The sequence below is a fragment of the Anabrus simplex genome, chromosome 1 (assembly GCF_040414725.1).
Source record: "Anabrus simplex isolate iqAnaSimp1 chromosome 1, ASM4041472v1, whole genome shotgun sequence".
NCBI classification, from domain to species: domain Eukaryota; kingdom Metazoa; phylum Arthropoda; class Insecta; order Orthoptera; family Tettigoniidae; genus Anabrus; species Anabrus simplex.
Genome location: NC_090265.1, coordinates 1,800,127,350 through 1,800,146,086, shown reverse-complemented (window position 1 = coordinate 1,800,146,086; position 18,737 = coordinate 1,800,127,350). Strand labels below are relative to the sequence as shown.

Genomic DNA, 18,737 nt, shown 5'->3' with positions numbered 1-18,737 from the left:
TATATATGGCAGAATTCTCGGAGGATTCTAAGATGTCTACAGAGAATTCTGCAGAAATGTAGGGTGATCTATAGCTGAGTGTTTAATTAATTTTGTCGGGTGAACACCAAATGTGTCACTGGATATCTTTTACATGATAACATTGTACAATGTGGAGCGCCTATCCAGCAGGGTTTGAACCCGAATCTCTACCAATGATCCACAGAGGGAGCTGAGGCCAAATACTAGGAACAGCGACAACAAAATAAAGAAAGACTTTAACAATGCAAATTTTTACTGAATATTTAATGGCTGTGAGTAAAAAAAAAAAGTTTATAAGTATCTTGCATCAGTGCAAGAGGAAGTTCAACTGGGCAACCAGCCTTAAAATTGTTAAGACGTGCACGGTTGAAAAATTAGTAAAGTCTGTAGTGAGAGAGAACATTAAACAGTAATAGAGTAAAAATATTTTAGTTCCTACTTACTGCATAAGTGAAGATACGCGTGTTGATCCTCTTTTGACATATGACTATAGTCAGAGAAGGTTTATAGTCCGGCTTAATAAGGTGAAACACACTTTCAAACTGAGGAACCTCATGTTTCAAAGCCGTCATCAACTGACCGTCTCCAACACCATCTCTGTAGATGACTATCCTTTCTGGAAAACGGTGATTGACCTGCAACACAAACAGGAATCCAATTTTCACAATTGTGCATCTGTTTAACAAAGTAAACTAATATCTAGATTAGATATGCCATGGTAGGTCTGCTGTGAGCCACTCACGCTTGAACCTAGGGGTGACAACGGTCATTATTAATAAGAGGAAGTTCAACTGGGCAACCAGCCTTAAAATTGTTAAGACGTGCACGGTTGAACAATTATTAAAGTCTATAGTGAGAGAGAACATTAAACAGTAATTGAGTTAAATACATTTTTTAACCCTTTGAAGTCCCTCTAACTCGATCCGATATTGCTAAAACACAATACGGACCTGGTCAAACCTAACTTTAAGGTTAGATTTCTTGTAAATTTATTGGAAAATGGCACATATGCTTTACCTTGTATTGGGCATAACTATTCCTTTTCATAGCGCTGACATCAATGATTCATATCAGAAGTCTTATCTCTGAAAACACATCAATAGAATTATGTTCACATCCAGCAGCAAGCTTATGAGTACTAATGTGATTCTTATGTCGAATTTTTTGTCTCAGTGGGAAGCTACATATCACTGACGCCCAAGAGGACAAGAAGAATTGTGCCATACGTTTTAGGCAGGAACTTATCCAATGTATCCGGGACTTCATCCCAACAAGTGTTTTAGAAAGTACCCCGTGATTAGAAAATATTGCTATGAGTGCAGTTGACTGAAAATATAAAACTTTGTAGAGATTTACTTTCAAAGTGTTAATTGTATAGAATAAATATCTATGCAATTCCCCCTCGCCAATGTTCACCTGATCTTAAATTGGACCTGTAGTAGATACGAGTGGAAATATAATTGGGCTCCAAAGGGTTAGTGAAGAATGGTCAGGTTTTTTTTTATATTATGAAGGAGATGTCCAAGATTTGATTTGTGAAAAGAACATTGTAACAAAAATGACATCAAACAGTAATACGAGAAGCAAAATAGGGCATTTTTGTAACCTTTCCTGGACACAAAAGTCTGCAGACCAAATTAATAAATGTCTGGATCTGTATAAACTGCTTTACTATTTTCCTCACCCACTTCTATGTTTACATGTTTATCCAGCATTCTCCTATTTAAAGAAACACGCACCTCAATGAGTGTGAATGCTTCCTCCCTGGATAAAGCTGGAAAGCAGAAACAAGCTCACTGCAGGTTGACAATGAGCCCATCTTCGTAACAGTAGAGAATCAAGATAGGAGTTCAACCTTGTCTCCCACGTTCAACCCTCTACTCAAACTACACTGTCACATATCTGGAGAGAGGGCCTTTCAATGAATGGATGGAAGGAAGAGTTGACCTTTTTGAGAGGTGCCTTTAATTTAACTTTGACCACATATATAGTATATATAAGTACCTGGTACCGGTACATATAACGGTAAATATAGACTGACTATGCTTGGTCAGTGGCCACAAATCTGAAGTGAGCCCACAATATACACCAATATGTCGACTTCAGACCAGGTCTGATAGAGATGGTGGAGAATCAAGATGTGGAGTTAATCCTTCTCTCTCTTTAATGTTCACCCCTCTAATCTCTTCTGACTCGCCTATTTCCTGCATGTTTATCCAGCATTCTCTCTTGCAGTATTGGCCTCCTCTCAATGAGTTCTGTTCATATAGGCTCATTTTCACGGGGCTAGTTTACTTGATGTACTTGTTGAGTCCCATACGGAATCTGAAATATTTGTCTATTTGTCCCAAATGAGTAATGAAAAAAACAGTCTTCTTGCCGTAAGTATTAGCCCCAAGTCAAGGTTACCAGGCCAGTTGGTATTAACAAGGGGCTAGTAGAAGCCGGGCGTAGTTGGCGGCTAGTTCAACCCATACATCATTCTGTATTGTCTACACTCACCCAGATCGAGAAAGATAAAAGTATACTGCTGTGGTTTCTGTGGAAATGTGTGATATGGAAGAAACTATTGATGCTGTTGTAGTAGTCTTAAGTGAAGAACTTGGAAAAATAATGAAGAAAAAGTGTCGAAAACGACGGCTATGTAGATATTGGATTGCTTGCAGAGAATTTCATGGTGCATCGAACTGTGTGCTTTGAGATTTATCAAATGAAGACCCGCAGGATTACAGAAGCATCTTAGACTCTGTATAGATAAATTTGAGGAGCTGCTTCACAGGGTCGAACCTTTTATTACTAAACAGGATACAATTATGAAATGTGCAATTACAGCAAGAACCAAGCTTGAAGTTACTCTTCGACATCTTGCCAGTGGAGATAGCTTCTCTTCTCTTGCGTTAATGTTTAGAATACCACCATGCACAATATTGAGATTTCTACCAGAAACTCTGCAATCAGTAATCAATGTGTTGGATGACTTCTTAAAGGTATGTACTTATCTCATAAGTAAGACATAATACTTCTAATAACAAGAATATAATAATATAAAATAGTTTTAATTTAATTTAAATTCAAGTAACTAAGTACAGTACACCAAATTACCCAATTACAAATGAAAAAACTGCAAAAACTCATGCCCTGATGCTGATATAATAAGAGCAAGTTACACTTGACGAATTGCTTTCTTGCAATGGAGAAGATAAACCAGATACATGAGGGGATAGAGCGTCCATACAGTGAAGCCTCTCTGTTGTAATCAGAGACTAGAATTTCTCCTGAAGGATTATAAAGCTGCGTAATGCCAACTGTCTCAGTTGTGCAACAATATGTTTTCCGAATGTATCGTATTCATCATTGGTTTTGTGCCTCTGTGTTATATCTTGAAATTTCATTATTGCTGATTCCACGGCAACTAGTCCAGTATCCTTGCGTTTCCCCTTGTTTAAAGGATGGAGCATTTTTCCTGGGAATGGTTTTCTTTTTGGTTCAGATGGTCATCATCATCACCATCATCATCATCATCATCACCACCACATTTGTTTGGTATTAGATGGGTAGGTTGAATAGCAGAGAGTTCTTGAAGAAATTTTTTTTTTCAAAATGGCGCCCGGTAATGACGACGTAGTGTTTTATTCTCCGAGTAAATTAACCGTAAAATGTGACGAAAAGTGCGGAAAATGTCGAAAATTAGTGAAAAATGGAATGTGTGATTCATGTGATCGATGGTGGCATTATAAGTGCGGAAATTGCCCTAGAGACGTAAAAACTAATGAAAATGTTGACTGGATTTGTGAGCAGTGTGTTCGGAATGTTGTTGTTGGGGACGGCGTTGACGAAGCACCGAAAACAGTCGATGAGGAATATAAAAGTGCATTGGAAATTATAAACATTCTAAAAAAGGACAATGAGACTCTTAAAGTTGAAACATACATACATACATACATAATCATTATAGACTGTTTTGCCTTTCAGCGTTCAGTCTGCAAGCCTCTGAGAATTTACTAAACGTCGCCAGAATCCTCGATTTGCAACTAGTGTTGTGGCCTCACTTAGTTCTATACCTCTTATCTTTAAATCGTTAGAAACAGAGTCTAACCATCGTCGTCTTGGTCTCCCTCTACTTCTCTTACCCTCCATAACTGAGTCCATTATTCTCCTAGGTAACCTATCCTCCTCCATTCGCCTCACATAACCCCACCACCGAAGCCGGTTTATGCGTACAGCTTCATCCATCGAGTTCATTCCTAAATTAGCCTTTATCTCCTCATTCCGAGTTCCCTCCTGCCATGGTTCCCACCTGTTTGTACCAGCAATCATTCTTGCTACTTTCATGTCTGTTACTTCTAACTTATGAATAAGATATCCTGAGTCCACCCAGCTTTCGCTCCCATAAAGCAAAGTTGGTCTGAAAACAGACCGATGTAAAGATAGTTTCGTCTGGGAGCTGACTTCCTTCTTACAGAATACTGCTGATCGCAACTGCGAGCTCACTGCATTAGCTTTACTACACCTTGATTCAATCTCACTTACTATATTACCATCCTGGGAAAACACACAAACTAAATACTTGAAATTATCGACCTGTTCTAGCTTTGTATCACCAATCTGACATTCTATTCTGTTGAACTTCTTACCTACTGACATCAATTTAGTCTTCGAGAGGCTAATTTTCATACCATACTCATTGCACCTATTTTCAAGTTCCAAGATGTTAGATTGCAGGCTTTCGGCACAGTCTGCCATTAAGACCAAGTCGTCAGCATAGGCCAGGCTGCTTACTACATTTCCACCTAACTGAATCCCTCCCTGCCATTTTATACCTTTCAGCATATGATCCATGTAAACTACAAACAGCAAAGGTGAAAGATTACAGCCTTGTCAAACTCCTGTAAGTACCCTGAACCAAGAACTCATTCTGCCATCAATTCTCACTGAAGCCCAATTGTCAACATAAATGCCTTTGATTGATTTTAATAATCTACCTTTAATTCCATAGTCCCCCAGTATAGCGAACATCTTTTCCCTCGGTACCCTGTCATATGCTTTCTCTAGATCTACGAAACATAAACACAACTGCCTATTCCTCTCGTAGCATTTTTCAATTACCTGGCGCATACTGAAAATCTGATCCTGACAGCCTCTCTGTGGTCTGAAACCACACTGGTTTTCATCCAACTTCCTCTCAACGACTGATCGCACCCTCCCTTCCAAGATGCCTGTGAATACTTTGCCTGGTATACTAATCAATGAGATACCTCGATAGTTGTTGCAATCCTTCCTGTTCCCTTGCTTATAGATAGGTGCAATTATTGCTTTTGTCCAATCTGAAGGTACCTTACCAACACTCCACGCTAATTTGACTACTCTATGAAGCCATTTCATCCCTGCCTTCCCACTATACTTCACCATTTCAGGTCTAATTTCATCTATTCCTGCTGCCTTATGACAATGGAGTTTATTTACTATCCTTTCCACTTCCTCAAGCATAATTTCACCAACATCATTTTCCTCCTCCCCAAGAGCTTGACTGTTTGCAACACCACCATGATGATTTGAAAATCAAGAATTAAAAGAACGACTGCGATCGCTAGAATTTGGGACTGACCATTCTTCGAGTGATATACCGGTACAAGTAACAAACTCGAGCACGTGGTGTCAAGTAGTTCGTGGATGGCCGGCTAAGAAGAAATCTACAACTGAATTTCCGGAAATAAACATTAGAAATAGGCTTTCTGCCCTAAATAATTTAATCCTGGAAGAAAGTGATCGCGCGCGTGAAACCAAATCATCGCGATCCGTTGCCGTGCCGAGTTTAAAATTTAGGCCTAGAATTCAGATTCAAGACCCAGTTAGGCCTAAATCAGCGAAGGTAGCTGTGTTTGGTGATAGCCAAGGAAGGGGAATTGCGGGAGTGATTAACGACGAGAATATAGCAGCAACCGGAGAAATATATCCAGGAGCTTCTATCAGCAGTGTTGTGGAAAACGTAGAAGCAGCAACTAGGAACTTCGGGAGCGGCGATGCAGTGCTTATCATCGGTGGGACGAACGACGTAGCTCGCGACGACGCCAAGAATGTAAGATCACAACTTAAACATACACTAGGGAAGCTGACCCACACTAACGTTTTTGTAGTGAACGTGCCCCACAGGCATGATTTGAGTAGAGACTCGTGTGTGAACATTGAAGTGGACAAGGTCAATACAGATATTGTTAAAATTTGTAAACATTTTTGGAATACTCAGGTTATTGAATGCAGCAGTTTTGAGAGATACTGTTATACAAAACATGGCCTCCATTTAAACAATTCAGGTAAACGAAAGATAGCAAATATTGTTCTAGATTTTATTAATCTTAAGATATGTACTGTAAAACAGGCAACTCCCTTGAGTTATAATACTGACCAGGAAAACTAGTAGAAAGAGCCAGCTGTACTTCAAGCTGGCTCAGTCGACTAGAAAAAGAAACTCAGGATAGTAAGGAATTTCAAGTTACCCAATTGCAACAGTCAAGTTTTAGGGAGGAAGGGGGTCTGAGAATGCTCTTGGTAAACTGTCAAAGTGTAGTAAATAAACAATTAAAATTCGGTACATTGATGGAATCTTATGAGACTGATGTGGTGATAGGAGTGGAATCGTGGTTGAAAGAAGGGGTGGGTAATAGAGAAGTATTTCCAGAAGGGTACACAGTCTATCGTAGAGACCGAGGAGATAAAAAGGGAGGGGGGGGGGTGTTTATTCTGGTGAAGGAAACTTACTGTTCACATGAATGGTTTACTGATGAAAGGGATGAAATATTAGGGATAAAATTAGTTTGTGATAATATGAAGGAGGTGGGAATTATAGGAACATACAGGCCTGGAAGAGAGGAAAGAGACATGGAAATCTTTGAAAAAATAATAGATTATACTTGTAAAAACAATAACAATGATATGGTAATAATTGGGGGAGATCTAAATTTGCCTGAAGTTGAATGGAATGGAGCTGCAAGTGAAGCCCATGAACAGAAACTGGCAAATAAGTTAATTTGGGAGGGAGGATTTACACAAGTAGTACAAGGACCAACTCGTCTCGATAACTTACTAGATGTATTCTTGGTTAAACCCTGGGAAATTGTTGATAAAACTGAGGTAATTGAAGGAATAGAAGACCATAAGGCTGTAATAATGGATGTAGGACTGGTACCAAAAAGGCTTAATAAGAGGGTTACACAAGACAAGAAATTGTACAGAAAAACTAAAGTTGATGAATTTGGGACTTACCTCAAATCACAAATCAGTTGTTGGATAAGTGAAGGGAGTAACGTGGATACACTTTGGGCTAAATTTAAAGGAATTATTTGGGAAGGAGAGAAGAGATTTGTACCAGTTAAGAAGGGTAAAATGACCTCAGACCCTGTTTATTATACAAGGGAAATAAGAAAATTAAAAAGAAAATGTAGAATAGTAAACAGGAAAATCAAATAGGGTAGGGAGAGTAGAGAAACTAGAAAACAGCTAATGAGGGAACTGAATAGAGTGAAAAAGGAAGCAAAAGAGAATTATATGAATGGCATACTTCAAGAGGGTAATGACCACAAAGGGAAATGGAAAAAGCTGTATTCATATATCAGGAATCAAAAAGGAAAAGGAATCCAAATTCCTACAATGGTGGGAGAAGGGGGTGAACACTATTTAACAGATACTGAGAAAGCAAACCTATTTAGTAGGGAATTTAGAGATTCAGTAGATGATTGTCAAGAGTTGGAAACCGAAACAGAAGATAGAGAGGGAGAGAGACAGAGGGAAACAAGAAGCTTCTCATTCACAAATGAAGATATTTTCAGAGAAATCCAACTGCTTCAGCAAGGAAAAGCTGCAGGAAGTGATCAAATTACTGGGGAGGTATTAAAGACAATGGGGTGGTACATAGTGCCTTATTTAAAATTTCTCTTTGACTATGTCATAAATAATAGTGTAATACCAAAGGAATGGAAGGAATCTATAATAATACCAATTTATAAAGGAAAGGGTGATAAAAGGAAACCAGAGAACTACAGACCAATCAGCCTGACCAGTATAGTTTGTAAAATTCTGGAGAGTTTAATATCGAAGTACATCAGAGGGATATGTGATGATAAAAATTGGTTCATGAGGAGCCAGTATGGATTTAGAAAGAAATTTTCTTGTGCGGCACAACTGGTGGGATTTCAGCAGGACATATCAGATCAGTTGGATTCAGGAGGTCAGTTAGATTGCATAGCCATAGATCTTTCCAAAGTCTTTGATAGAGTGGAACATGGAATATTATTAAAGAAATTGGAGGGAATAGGATTGGACGTAAGGGTTACACGTTGGATAAAAGCATTTCTAAATTCAAGGGTTCAGAAAGTCAAAGTAGGAAATAATGTATCTCAGGAAGAGAAAGTTTGGAAGGGAATTGCACAGGGTAGTATAATCGGTCCGTTACTTTTCTTAATATACCAAATGATTTAGGGAACAATATAACATCAAAAATAAGATTGTATGCAGATGACATAATTGTTTATAGAGAAATAAACAACATTGAGGATTGTTCAGAATTACAAAGGGACCTTGAAAGTATCCAACAATGGGTTGAAGAAAATAATATGAAGGTTAATGGAGGCAAATCAACTGTTACAACTTTTACGAACAGGAGCTTAAAAACTGAATTTGAATATACTTTGGATGAGGTAGTTATCCCAAAAGATGGCAAGTGCAAATACTTAGGTGTGAGATTTGAAAGTAATTTGCACTGGAAGGGTCATATTGATGACATTGTTGGGAAAGCATACAGATCGTTACATGTCATAATGAGGCTACTTAAAGGATGCAACAAAGAATTAAAAGAAAAATGTTACTTGAGTATGGTTCGTCCATTATTGGAATATGCAAACAGTGTTTGGGATCCTCACCAAGAATATCTAATAAAAGAAATAGATAGTGTGCAGAGGAAAGCAGCAAGATTTGTAACAGGGGATTTCAGGAGAAAGAGTAGTGTATCAGAAATGTTAAAGGAACTTGGGTGGGAAACTTTAAGTAAGAGAAGGGAGAAAACTAGACTTACAGGATTATATAGAGCCTATACAGGAGAAGAAGCATGGGGAGATATCCGTGAGAGGCTTCAGTTGGAAAATAATTATATCGGCAGGACTGACCACGAATATAAAATTAGAAGGAATTTTAGCAGAAGCAAATGGGGTAAATTTTCATTCATTGGGAAGGGTGTGAAGGAGTGGAACAGTTTACCAGGGGTAGTGTTTGATCCTTTTCCAAAATCTGTACAGATATTCAAGAAGAGAATAAACAGCAACAGAGAAAATAAATGAAGTGTTAGAGGGCATTCGACCGGTGCAGGTTATTGTAAATAAAAAAATGTGTGTGAATAAATTAATTCCATCCCCTGGTCTAAGGAGTTTGGACAGCCAAAGTAGGGGACTGCCTGTAGGGGTGAAGTACAGTGGGGACTTCGAGGGCCCTGGGACCGCTACGGTAGCTGTGAAGGCCCTTCAGGAACTCTGAAAAGTGGTGGCAAAAGGGGCTCTGGTTAACACGCAGCAGGTCGTTATGCTACTTAGGATCCAGAACGGGTAAAAAAAAAAAAAAGTAAATAAATAAATGCAATGTAAATATTATTGTTATACCAGTTTTATAGTATCATTTGAAACAATTCCACATACTGTATATCAGTTGACTATATTTGTAAGTAGTACAGGAGATATTATAATTAGAATTTTGTAAACAATATGAATTTATTAAGGATGAGCTGTGTGTTTAATAGAAAACATTGTTAGCGTAAATTATATAATATTGTATTATAGGAAAAATTTTCTTCTCTTGTTAATTTAATATTTAGTGCTTGACAATAATGTATTTTAGTGTACCATTTGCCACCGAGGTAGACACCTCATTTGCAAATAAAGAGATTTTGATTTGATTTGATCACAATAGTAATTTTCTGGCATAATGCTAGAATAAGAACAAGTGGTGAAACTCAAAGGATATTATATGAATGACTATAATCTGACTGGGTCAAGCAGACCCTACTACGGTGATGCTTTGGTGATGCTATTTGAGGATCCAACCAGCCTCTGGGCTGATGACCTAACAGACAGACAGAGTATGGTGTTCCAGGGTTATGTTTTGAAAATAAATGAAAATATAGGATAGAGTTAAGAAAAATAAAATATTTGTACAGGCAGCCTCTTCTCTCCTTTTACAGGTACCACAAACTAAAGTGGTGGGGGAGAATTCAGGATGAATTTAAATCAAAGTGGAATTTCCCAAACTGCTGTGGAGCTATCGATGGAAAACACTGCCTAATAAAGCATCTAGGTAACAGTGGGCTGAATTCTATAATTATAAGGGCACTTACAGTATCGTCCTCTTTGTCTTGGTAGGTGGCGATTACCGTTTTTTGTTTATAGATGTCGGCGCCAATGGGAGAGTTAATGACAGTGCGGTGTTCAGAGATTCGGCGCTGCACTCGGCTATAGAAATTTTTTTTTTCCTTTGTGTATATTCTTACTGCATTTTGAATGAGGTAGTACCTTACCTTCCATGCCGAGACCCATTGACAAAATGGCTTCCCACAGGAATAACGGTAAGTGATATACTTATCAGTTTAATTGGCTTATGATAGAATTAATTCATGAATAATGCTGAAATGCTGTCTTGGAATATGTTATATAGGAATCTTACAATATTTTAAGCATATCTGCTCTTCATTTCAGTTGTTATCTACGACTCGTATTGCTTTGTTTACATTCATGTGTCCTATGCGACCTAAGACGAAACGCTGGTTAATAGTGCAAACGCCTGAAAAGCCTTACATCTGATATATAAACCTATGATATGGTGGAGGTATGTTGATGATACATTTGTGGTCGGAACAGAAGGTCCTGAGAAAGTTTATCTATTTCTAAACCACGTAGATCAGCAACATCCTTCAATTAAATTCCCCCCCCCCCCCATTTGCTTAACGTCGCACTGACACAGATAGGTCTTATGGCGACGATGGGATAGGAATGGAAAGGAAGCGGTCTTGGCCTTTAGATACAGCCCCAGCATTTGCCTGGTGTGAAAATGGGAAACCACGGAAAACCATCTTCAGGGCTGTCGACAGTGGGGTTCGAACCCACTATCTCCCGGATGCGAGCTCACAGATGCGCGCTCCTAACCGCATGGCCAACTTGCTTGCTTTCAATTAAATTCACTATGGAGATGGAGTCGGGCAGATGCCTTCCTTTCTTGGATGTTCTAGTAAGAAAGAAACCGGACGGCTCCTTAGGACATACCGTCTATCGTAAGCCTACCCACACAAATTGTTATCTTCATTCAGATTCTCACGACCATCCAGCACAAAAAGCAAGGCATTCTCACGACACTACCAAGAGGGCGAGATGAATTTATGAGCCATCAAATATTCAGGTGGAGATGGACACATTCAAAGTCACGTTCAAGAGTAATGGTTACAGCAATTTGCAGATTCACCGAGTCCTGCGTCCCAGAGAAATGACCAAGCAAAGCTCACAGAAGGAAGAAGTGAAGGGAATACCTGCCTTACATTCACAACACTACAGATCGAATTGCCAAGGTCCTCCGCAAACACAATATAAAAACCATGTTTGGCAACGTCACTAAAACTGTTCACAGTCTGGGTAAAACCAAGGACAAATTGTTCCCACTTTTACATCCTGGGGTATACAACATTCCCTGTACTTGCGGTAAGGTATAAGCTTTGTTCGTGCAGTAAATCTGTGATAGCTTGTGTTTTGTTCGAGAGCGCATGCGCGGATTAGGAACAGTTGGAAACAATTTCCGATTCTTTCCTGCGCGAACGGTCACATAGTACTGAATATTACCACTAGATGTCAGCACATTTCCCAATTAATTTCTATTCGATTTGATTGATTGATAGATTGTTGCATTGATTGTGTTTTACTGCGAGTTGTTTTGTCGTAAATACATTACACATTTGGAATAAGAGGAAGAAAATTGAACGCAACATGCAAGGTACGAATAAAACAACTTATTATTAAAGTCTATATTATGTAAATTCTAAGGATTTTTACAGAACAGTATTATTGTATCCATTATTAATACAATGGGAATAAAGAACGTATGTTAGATTGCAATGCAATACAGTACAGTTATTTTTCTTTTACAGAAGAACTTCAAGAATTTTTGATTCTTCAAGGCACATCAGCATCAAATAGTGATGTTGAGTATAGGTCATGGTCACATGATAACACGAAACTTTTAATAGACCAATTCAAGAAATACAGGAACAAAGTGGGGTCGATGGAAATTAGGAATATGAAAAGATTGTGGGAGTTAATTGCATTGAAACTGAATGAAGAGTTTAGTGTTGAAAGTTTCCCCAGCCAACTGTGAAAACAGATGGCGTGTAATAGAAAGAAATTATAAGAAATACATAGACAATATGAACAAAACAGGGAGGGGTAGGAAGACCTTTGAGTATGCCAACGAGATGGATGAGATTTTTCAGAAGAAAGGAAATATTTATCCTGAACTTCTCTTATCCACCACGACAACTGCCCATCTCCCGGTAACCACACACTGTGAAACAGCCAAAGGAAGTCTTGCTTCTTGCAGTGAAGCAGCCTCCGTAGCAGTTGATGATCCCAACCCAACCGTAGGGAATCTAACTCCTAATAAATTGTCGCCCGAAAACAGGAGCTCATTAAGGGCAGTTAGAAAGAAATATAGAGTTGATATGCTAGGGAATTTTAGGCAGGAGTGTTTAAAGTATCAGAAGGATAGGTTAGATTTTGAAAAAGTAAAATTCGAAAGAAAAATGGAATTGGACGAAAGGAAATGGCAAGAAAAGAAAAGAAGGAATGATCTCATTGAACAGAGGAATAACTTTTTGAAACAGCTGATAGAGAAGAATATAAATGTAGCTTCTACAAGTGATATGTAATGTGTGTATCTACAATTTAAGATTTATTTTTCTGTTACCGTACCCATTAAATGTAAAATCTATTGTGAAAACTGTTCAAAGTATGTTAAAGGCAACATGATTTCTCCTGGCTATCCCATCTCTGTCATCTCTATCCTCTACTCCCACGACCTCTATCTCCTCTTGAACAATCGGCACCTCATAACCTGCTTCTTCATTTTCATGATATTCAAAGTTGTCGTCAAGAGCAAGGTTATGTAAAACACAACAAGCACGAATGAAGTGCCCAATATCAGGGATCTTCTTCAATTTTATGAGATATAATTGACGAAACTTTTGTTTTAATAAGCCGAAACAATGTTCTATCACATATCGGTTTCTGGCTAGTTTCACGTTGTACTCTTTCTCTGCACACCTTAGTTGACCACGGTCCCTAAAAGGTGTCAACAAGTTGCGCAGACAAGGGTAGCCGCTATCACCCAGGATATAAAATTCACCGCATTTCTCTGGCAAGCTCTGCTGTAATGGTGATCTGTGAAATACCCTGCTATCGTGGACTGATCCAGGGAATCCAAGAAACACGTCCCTTATTCTCCTTGTGTTATCGCACACAACCTGTAACTGAGACAAAATTTCGGCTTCGTGATTCGAGTTATCGTATTCCTTTGATAAAGTGAAACCATTTTACCGATTTATAAAGCATAAAATGAAGGGCAGAGAAAACTTTGTATCTTACCTGGATGGAATAAAAAGATTTCCTGTTAAGGTAGGAATCAGGATCACTTTTTGGCTTATCAATGCGAATGTGTGTGCCACCTATCACTCCTATTATCCAGGGAAATGATTATGCCTAAAGTGTCTTTCAATAGTAGTGATTTCATCTCCTGTAGGCCACTTTATTATTTGAACACATAAATTACTTATGAAGTACACCATACGTTGTATGACTTTGTGCAGTGTACTTAAGGTGATATTGAATCTATCACTTACATCACGATATGAAGCTGTCTGATAACCAGCAAACCACAAAAATATGAGCGTCCATCGGAAGCTACTTAATTTCCCATTTCCCCCTGCTTGATAATTAAAATATTGGCTGTTGGAAAAACGTCCAGCTAAACTTTCTGCCACGTGTCGACTGACTCTAAAATGTTCCATGAACTCTTGATCATTATCTTAGCACAATAACCTCAAAATAATTTTCATTCTTCGGCCGTGCTCTATTCAGATTACCGGTAATATCATCAAATAAATCTAGATTGTCATCCTCAGTTGAAGATTCACTGGAGTCACTCGTAAAACTAATGTCTGACATCTGAAACATACATACATACATTATCATTATAGACTGAAAATATACAAGATTTTATATCGTCAACAGTCTGTGATATTCGCGATTAGTGACTACCAACAAGTAAGAATAGACTAACAGATTATTAAATTGCATTCGTTTATCCACAGTACCTGGACTTACTTACATTGACAGTTCCCATGTATTTTATCGTGATACTGGTTTTAATTAACGACGATATCTACTGGATGAAAAGTAACCGTTCATGTACACCCATTAAACGGAATGTGCAACTGCTACATTTAATTAAGAATTTATTTCAAAATACCACCATCAAGGAATGTTATTTTCAAGAAATACGCGGAAAAAATATATTTATAAGGATATGTGCTTTGTGAACCATGTGTGACAAGGGCTAATGCGCATGCCTTATTTAGAAATCCGAAAACAATCCACAAATTCTGCTGACTGTTCTCAGACTGTACGAAACTGGAATTCACGACTGCACGAACAGCAGACTAGCAGTCAGAATATCAAATTCTCGCTGCACGAACGCTTCAAATAAAGCGAAGTGCATGTGCGCATGCGCCTGACAGTTTTGGATAGTTTCATATTGCTGCACGAACAAAGCTATGCATTGGCCAAACATGCTGGTCCATTGGTACTCGTATCAAGGAACATGAATGTAATATTCGTCTCAATAGCCAGACAAATCAGCAATAGCTGAGCATGCTCTATCGTCGGGTCTTGATGTCATGTTCCCAGATTTAAATCTTCTAAGAATTTCATTTTTGTCCGTATTGAACTGAGAATGGAAGATGCTTGAGTTCTTACCTACACTAGACACTACAGGTCCAGGATTATACGGGAAGCTGTAGAAATACGTAGAAATCCTAACAATTTCAACAGGGACACTGGCTATCAATTAAGTAATACCTGGTTGCTAACCATTAAGGGTTTACATAGGTAGTTCCCTTCCGTCCCTTCACTAATGTTATTCTGTTTCGGTGTTTTCCGAATTCGTACGTTCCTCATCGCCAGATGTTTCATTCCAGGCGTATGTCAACGTCATACCTTCATGTGCGTACAGCTGTTATATCACGTGACCCTCTCAGACTGATTCTGAAGGTTCCGTCAGCTTCCACTTCGAACGCTAGCACTGTCCCGCGTGCAGGGAGCCATTTGGTGATAAATGAACATACCATTTCCACTTCTATTTTAACGTTTAAATTCAAAGCTCATTGTTTAAGAAGCCTTTCTCGTGGACAGTCGAGATTTTCTTCTGATGACACAGAGCAAATTTCTCTGCAAAACGTTAAGAATTTCACCTTATTTTCTTGATACGGCATAAGCCCAATAGCCTATATCATGTATATAAGTACGGACCATGAAAGCATCAATGGCAACAATAAATATATATATCGCCCCTTAACCACTTTGAAAGAAGATAAACAAAACAGCTCCTCTTTTTCTACTTCAAGTTCAAGAAACATTTTTTTAAATTAAGCAACAACTTTAAAAAGCATGATGTAAAAGTAGTTTTCAAAGTCAATAATAGAAATGCAGAAGTCTTACATAATGCCACATCCACAAACAAGTTCAATAGTTTTTCAAAGTCACGGGTGTACAGGATTAAATGCAACAGATATAATTTTTCTTACATTGGACAGACTGGGAGGAGCTTTATTATATATACCTGCTAACTTTACAAAACAAAAAATCAGAATATTTTGATATGAAAATCACAACAAATCACAAAATACAATTGGTCAAAACTGCTTATTCTATATGTCTTGCACAATATAGGAGTACTATGGTAAACTCGAAATGGTATCTTGTGGCCATAAATATTCATTTCAGGCAAGAAATCAGTACAGCCCTCAGAACCTGCTTACACACTCTCCTTCATTGGTCACAACCATTAGACGCGTTAACACATGCACACATCTAAAAAGTGAGGAGAGGTGGAGAAAATGGAAGTACGAGGATATCTAGCATGAACGAAACACACGTGGAGGGGAAGGTACTTGCTGGTGTTGAGAATTAATGGAGAAACCACACGCCTCCTTCAAGGCAACAGAATTATGTATATGTCAACTCAATGAGAGTCAAATTCTCCAATATCTTTGTCATTCTTATATGCGAGGTCTGGCTGAAATCATAAGTTATGAATTTCATTATGGTCCATATTGACAATGGCACAGCACATGACAGACTCAAAACATAATTTTACATCAATTGACCAAGATCTAAGCATTTTAAAAGTAGATAAGAAGGGCAACATGCTCAACATATTGGAGAATTTTTACATTCATTTAAAACAATACTTTAACCCTAACCATAATATTAATAAAATTAATGAAAAATCTAATATTCTATTCGATATTATCATTCTTATATACACAAAGTATAAATGGAAAAAAGACACATTAAGTCCACCAATCAGTTCAAATCTACCTACTCACCCCCCCACCTGCCCCTCTTCACACATTCCTCCTCCAATCCCTGCATCATAAGCTATACTTCTGCTCCCTCTCAACAATCAGTCTGGCGTTGGTATCGGTACCAAATGCACGTAATTTACAAACAACATAGAGGTGAGTCTCATATGGCTATACATATTTATCTTGATCTTCTTGCTTCCCATATATTCTCAATTATTTACTTCAAATTATTTTCTTTTCAGACATTTGCCTCCAAATGAATTAAACAATAGATCACTACATTGATGATAAGGAAAACCTATTCAAAGTATGAATCTTCCCCTTAAAGCTACGTAAGTCTTGACCCATATTACTATTGAACAAACATGAATATCACTCAAGTTGCTCGTCTACACAGAAAAGGATACCAACTCCCAGATCAACTCAAAAACAAAGGCTGCTGTAGAAACGACCAAACAGTTCGCCATCAACCACAACATTTTTGATATGTTATTTAGTTTAAAGTGTGGATATGTTATTCGGACTTCATCAATGGTTTAAATTAAGACTGTAAATTGTCATATCAGTGTTTATATCATTATTGATTATATGTGTGCTTATGTCTTCCAATTGGAGCGTGGCTGAAGATGACCCAATATATATGGGGTCGAACTAGTCCCAGTTTTATAAAACAATATACCGGTACAAGCTAATAGTACTGAATACGTGGTCCCTTCCTACCCTTTGATAGTCTGCCTGAAATGTTAGTGGTCTCGACTATGAATTCATTATCAAATGGCATCGCGCTCAACCTCTGTAAAAAAGAATGACCCTTATTTTCGTCAATACAGGCCCTGTTAAATACTACTACTACTACTACTACTGCTACTAATTCTCAAAAACCAAAGTAAAAATAACTTGGCATTAAATAATTATGATTATCAGAGATGCAAGGGTGTATGGAAAACCGTTCCTATGAAGTTATTGTCAGTGCTGATCAAAAAATCAAATGCCATATATTGGGGTGGGATTACATCATGCACACTTAATCGCAATTAAATTACAGGTAATTGTTTTCCTTAATTAGGAAAAGCTAGCATAGCCAAAATGTTTAACCATAGAAACATCTTAATCAGTTCCTGAATAATTGGAGTTGGGACTGACCTCAGTGTGCGCAACGTCGCAAGCCACTGTCACAACCGAGAGATGTGCGAGTCGGCCTTTAGGATGTTAGGTTATTTCCCATATCGGCATGAAACTAAGAATATTCACAAGCACACTAAATATTTTGGCGCTTTCTTCTTGAAATATAGCATGGTTTCAATGAAAAAAAAAAAAAAAAAAAAAAAAAAAAAATTACACACACATGTGCTAGTATTATTACTGTATTGTGTTTGTCCATGTAAGCAAACAGAAGCTTTTCTATCAATGATACATCTGACTGAACTATACATACTTTAAACAACGTTGTTTAAAACACTTAGATTTAATTAAGGTTAGACGGATCTGAAAAATAATGACTTTGCTAATGATCATACTGTACCTCGTAGTATTGTCGTAATGCAGTAGTGAAACAAGATTTCATGCCACTGATCAATTCCTCCTGAGGCCCTTGGAAACAAACTTGGCTGTACCAGCGTGTAAAAAGTTTGTTCATTGAAGCCACAAAGGCTCCCACACTTTTACCACGCCCTGTAGCCGTGTGATAAGTGTCAATACCGCACACCATACAATTGTCCTGGAAGGGATTAACAGAAGAATTAGCACAAGTTCTAAATACACACTTCTGTTATAATTCAATTTTATCAGTCAAATATTTACATTACTCTTATTCACCAAAGAATACACACCCTAATTACAATTTGAATGATATTCCAAGTCTTAAGATAAATCTCACTCTCTCAAATAAAATGAAGAGTTTTCCTGCACATTGCTCAGAAATAAATTAATGTATTTCTGTACCGGTTATGTCCACAGTAAGAAGGAAACGCAATTTTTAATTTTTCCGAGATCTCCATGTGTCTGAGTACACGCATCACAACAAAACTGCTGAATAGAATTCAATGAAGATCGGTATGTA

At 37.9% G+C, this 18,737-nt stretch overlaps 1 protein-coding gene across 3 annotated transcripts in view; it reads right to left on the bottom strand.

Moving 5' to 3' along the window:
* Nucleotides 1-18,737, bottom strand: part of AGO3 (Argonaute 3) — a 466,191-nt gene that overhangs the window by 97,734 nt on the left and 349,720 nt on the right. For all 3 annotated transcript variants that reach the window (XM_067138589.2, XM_067138590.2, XM_067138588.2), the window contains exons 13-14: nt 18,201-18,395; nt 465-656 (exon numbers count right to left, since the gene is read on the bottom strand). In XM_067138589.2, the coding sequence (XP_066994690.2) occupies nt 465-656; nt 18,201-18,395 (387 nt within the window). The remainder of the gene's footprint in view (nt 1-464; nt 657-18,200; nt 18,396-18,737) is intronic.